Genomic DNA, 5,439 nt, shown 5'->3' with positions numbered 1-5,439 from the left:
AAGAGAATAGTACTTCTTATTTAATATTGCTCTATTTGTAAGGGAGTAGTACTCCTTATTTATGATTTTGCTATAAATTCTAGGGAGCTAGCTCTCCGCTATAACTATTTTGTGCATTTTAATATAGAAAGATTGAGGACTTCGAAAAGCTCCTCCACCTCTAGGTGGTTTTTGTTAAAAAAAAAGAAAAAAGGTATAAGAGGTGGGGTCCACAAAGGTTTTTCTTGATTTAGAAAAATAGATTGATCTACAAAATAAGTCGTTACAGTTGATGGGGTAGCTTTCAGTTAAAATCGATACTCTGATGTGTAAATTAGAATTCGCGTAAGTTATATTTTGATTGATAAATTTGGATTCCATTGAAAATTAAAAAAAAAAAAAATTTCAAATGGCTCTGTATTATAAGAATTTGAAATCCATCCATATCTAACAAAATATAGTCAATTCAATAATTTAAAATCCTTTTCATAATATAGAATTAATTTAAGGATTTGTTTCAGGAATTATAATTCATTATTTCAAATCCATCAATAGATGTAAAGTCAGAAAAATGACGGGGATCGAAGAGTTTGACTTCAATATATTTAATATATATATATTTAATGGGGTCAACCACTATTCATAGAGGATGAATTGTTACCTGGTCCCACATATCACGTTGGGTGCCCTAATTGGATGACTTGAGGATCAACGATCATCGTTTTGGGTTATTGGATCGATCAGGACAAGTAAGATCCGATGCATAATACAAATTCTTGTTATGTTATGTTATTCTTGAATTTATGAAGGACGAGGAGGTCTTTATGGAATTTTTCACTATTTTAACCCCGATCAATTTTTGTACTGCTCGTTGATTATAATGGCATCAACATGAACAGTGATATATATTAAGTTGGGGTCTCATAATTTGTTCTACTTAATTTAATAGTAGTTATAATTAATTTACTAGCATAATTAATAAATATTAATTAATTATAAATATTTAATATTTAATTAATAATTTATTGATTGTTATAGTTACCATTAATTAAAATTTATGATGTAATTATAATTAATTTATGAAAAAAATAAAAAAAAACTACTCAAAAATTAAAATGCGTCATGCATCTTTTTGGTTTTCGTATTCATTATTTTGAATTATGTCATTTTAGCTTAAGCAAATAAAACCGAATTCGTCAAATAAATTAACAAAACTAACTTTTAAGGTTTACAAGAATTTATAAGCTAAGAACTTTAATTAGTCAACAAACCATTTCTGATCTTTTAATTAAGGCAAAGTTATATTTTTTATTTTGTAACATCTCATGATCTATTTACACATTTAGTCCTTTTTCTTATGAGAATTTAGTCATGGACATCTCACATTCGCTCTTTTTGGACAAATTTAATCCTATATTGATAATTTTGGTATCCTTCAAACTGGAGTTTATAGATATCATTTTTGGTCCGATAACTATAAATTGTTAGTACCAGAATTGTCACATATGACTAAATTTGTCAAAAAAAGGACTAAACGTGAAATGTAGCGCAAAATGTGCTACGCTACATTTGTCACTTAAAAAATTAAATAAATAAATAGAGAAAGTTACATGATAAAAAATGCTAAACACTGTTAGTTTCAAGACCGAAGAATTTTTTTTTTACCTTTAATTAATGTAATTATGGTGTATTTTTTTACCCCCCAATGGTCGTAAGTGTAATTTTAAACCCTTTAACTACAAATAGTGTGTTCAAATTTAAACCCTTTTCACACACACAAACTAAATCCCACGATGAATATCCCATGCATGAAACCTTACATTATTCAACATTAATTCCTGTTCATTAATCAACAATCATAGACACAAGGATGTCCGTACAAAGAAGTGCATATTACATTACAGGATTGCTGCCTTCATTATTTTCTAGATCACACACTCACAAACACACATATAACATTATAATTACTGCAACTCCAATTTTAATCTTCTTTTGTCTCACATGCATTAAGCTCATTCATGACATGCAGTTTAGATTGATTTCGTCGTGCTAAACCGTTCATCGACTGTGGCCATTAGATCCAGCTCGCGATCCAGCCCGTGAACCAGCGGATGATCCAGCTTCCGAACCTGCACCACCAGAACCCGACCCAGCTCGCGATCCAGCAGAGGATCCTGCAGAAGAGCCTGCTTCTGAGCCTGCCCCACCACCACCTCCTGAACTTGAACTTGAGCTTGAACTCGAACTAGAGCTGGAACTGCTCGAGCTACCGCCACCACCGGAGCCCGAACCAGACCCAGCCCCAGCTCCAGACCCGCTTCCACCGCCTCCTAGTCCAATACCAATCCCAGCACCTATGCCAACCCCCAGGCCGCCCAAGCCGCCTAAGTCCAAGCCAAGGTCCTTCCTTGCGACACGACTTTCAGAGACGGTCACAAATGCTGATATAACTAGAAAAGCAAGAACGATATAGGACTTCAACTTTGCCATAGGTTTTTGGCTGCCCTAATGATTGAGACTTCAATTCCTTAATTTACCCTAATTGTGTGTAGCAAAGTGTGTGTGAAGGAAATGTTTGTGAGCATGTACAAAGTTAACATGGAGACCTATTTATAGTTGTAGATGGTGGGGTTGGTAACGTGAATATTGCCAAAAATAAAGAAATATTATGAAGTGGGAACACACTTTTGGTTCATTAATATTGGGGAAAAAGGTGAAGTCAGAATGAAGCAAGGAAAAAAGGTGAAGGCATGCAGTGGAATGTCAGTTTGGAAATCCTCATGATCATGTGATGGGCAGTCATCAATTTATCATAATTATGAGTTGGTGGAGACCGACCCATGCCCACAATTCCACTAGGACAGTGGAGTTTGATTGTACATGTACTTAATAATTTAATTATAATTGTATAACATGTGTTGCAGGGCAAGAAATAGCACGGAATAATTAACTAACCTAGGAACACGGTTTCTTGAAATGGATGGTGAAGATATGCTGATTTTATAATTAAGATATGATCGTGTTAGAAACTTCTGGATTTGAGAGCAGAACGAAATCATTAAAATATTAGTTACAATTAAAAAGTATAATAAATATTTTAATTATAATTAAATTTATTACGAATATTAAATTGATTAATTGTTGTCAAAATTTAAGTTTTTAATTACATAGATTAATGTTATATGACCGTAGTAGATAATCTTGATTTGTCATGTTTTTATATTGGGTTAAATATAATATACCTATATATAATATGAGAAATGAGAAAAAAAAAACTCTTTTTTAAAAAAAAAAACGGCAAATTAACCCCCCCTTTTTTTTAATATGAAGCGAAAACGCCCATGACTCATTTGTTCCATCACATGCACCATTTTTATATATTTTTATTTTTAATTTAAAATAATATTTATATTTTTAATTTAAAATAATATTTATATTTTTATTTAAAAATTATTGGATTTTAATTTTAATTTAAAGTCTAAACTTATTATATATATATATATATATAGAGAGAGAGATGCCGCCAATGGGGAAGGAGGCAAGTGGGAGGCGCAATCGGTGGAGGGAACGGGTGACAGGGTTGGGGAGGAAAGGGAGGGGGAGGGGGTGGCGCTATTGAAGGGGACACAAGGGAAAGGAAGGGGAAGGGAATGGGGCGTGGGAGGGATGGGAACGAGGAGGGTGGTGACGAGGAGAGAGGGAGGGGGACGACGATGATGATGAGAGAGGAGGGAGAGGGTGTTAAATTGCAAGTTTCTTGGAGGTTGAATGCTGTTCTGCAGGAAGAAAGCTCAAGATCAGCTTTATAATGACAGAGATGAAGACATCGTGCTTTACAGGAATAACACCTTTATTAGTGAAAGAGCGTTTTATTTTATTTGTTTTCTGTAATTAGAAGTTGCTTTTCCTTATAGTCGTTCTCACGCTTTTATTAGTGTATAGCACTTTAGAGTTAACTTCAGTTAGTTGTGGCTAAGCGTATATATATTGTACACCTTCTTCTTCGTTAATAACAAGAACAGAAAGCTAGACACTTTTGCTGCAATTACAGAGCTTCTTTCTCTCAATTCTTTCCAAATGACTTTCTCTCTACATTCCGCTACGAATTTCACATGGTATCAGAGCCATCATTGATGGTATCTGATTACCCTTCTTTTCACCCAAGAAAATCAAGATTGACACACTCTTGTCTACAAGAAACAACAAAACAAAACTTCAAGAATGGCTGAAGAAATGGAAGCATTCAAACTACAACCGAGTGATAACCCAGGCTTATGCCTTGTTACCACACTGCTGGACGGGACAAACTTCCTGTCATGGAGGTCGATAAAGTTGGGCTTAATATCCAAGACGAAACTCAGTTTCATCCAAGAAGACAACAAAACCAGAAGAAAATTCTAAAGAAATGGAACAATGGGATAAAGCAGACTCCATGGTTATTTCATGGATATTGAATTCCATTTCACGAGACATTGTGGAAAGCTTTATGTACACCAATACTTCGAGGGAGCTTTGGATTGAATTGGAAAATAGATACGGACAAAGCAACATGCAGATTAAAGAAAGAACTCGGTAGCTTATCTCAAGGTTCGTTAACTGTCTCTGCATATTTTTCTAAGCTAAAGAAATTGTGGGACGAATTGGCAAGTATTACGTACACACCTAAGTGTACTTGTAGAGCAGCAAAGGAGAATGCAGACATTAAAAATCATGATCAAACCATTCAATTCCTTATGGGATTGAATGATTTCTATGATCAGTAAGGCATATGCAATGGTGCTAAGAATCGAGAAACAAAAGGAGGAAGCTGTGGAACCATCCCATCCTTCTCAGAATATGGCAATGCAGGTATACAAGAAACCAGAATTTCAGAAAAATTTTCAAAAGAAAAGAATGTTTCAAGATAAAAGGCAACAAATTTGTACAGAATGTGGAAAATCAGGACACCTTAAAGAATCTTGTTTTGAAATTCATGGATATCCTGAGTGGTATAACACACTCATGGATCAAAGAAAGAAAACTATACCTGTGTCCAACAGAGCAGCTGCTGCCATAGACGTTAAGAATGCTGAGAATTGTGTTGTTGATGGAAATGCAATCACTGAGATACTCAGATCTGAATTCCACAAATTTCTTGGAGGTCTGAAGCCTCAAACACTAACTATAACAGATGGTGACAAATACAACTTCTCAGGTAAAATGGCTGATCATAATCCCCTTAATTCTGGAAATTTTGATGATTGGATTATTGACAGTGGCACCACATCTCACATGTGTAATACTGACCTTATGTTTTCTGATAAAAGCAATGATTTATTCAATGTTTATGTTCATCTTGCAGATGGGAATAAACACAAAGTTCAAAAATCAGGAGTCATAAAATTAAATGATAAATTGATTTTGAATGATGTTTTATTTGTTCCAAGTTTACCGTTTAATCTACTTTCTGCCAGTAAATTA

General features: G+C 34.3%; 1 protein-coding gene across 1 annotated transcript; it reads right to left on the bottom strand.

Annotated features, from left to right (window-relative positions):
* Window positions 1,801-2,575, bottom strand: LOC105162879 (putative glycine-rich cell wall structural protein 1). Its single transcript, XM_011081039.2, has one exon. The coding sequence runs from the start codon at window positions 2,467-2,469 to the stop codon at window positions 2,038-2,040; it is 432 nt and encodes a 143-aa protein (XP_011079341.1). The 5' UTR covers window positions 2,470-2,575; the 3' UTR covers window positions 1,801-2,037.

This window comes from Sesamum indicum, linkage group LG5 (assembly GCF_000512975.1).
Source record: "Sesamum indicum cultivar Zhongzhi No. 13 linkage group LG5, S_indicum_v1.0, whole genome shotgun sequence".
Classification (NCBI taxonomy): Eukaryota; Viridiplantae; Streptophyta; class Magnoliopsida; order Lamiales; family Pedaliaceae; genus Sesamum; species Sesamum indicum.
The sequence above is the reverse complement of the archived record's forward strand: the minus strand, read 5'-3'. Positions and strand labels throughout refer to the sequence as shown.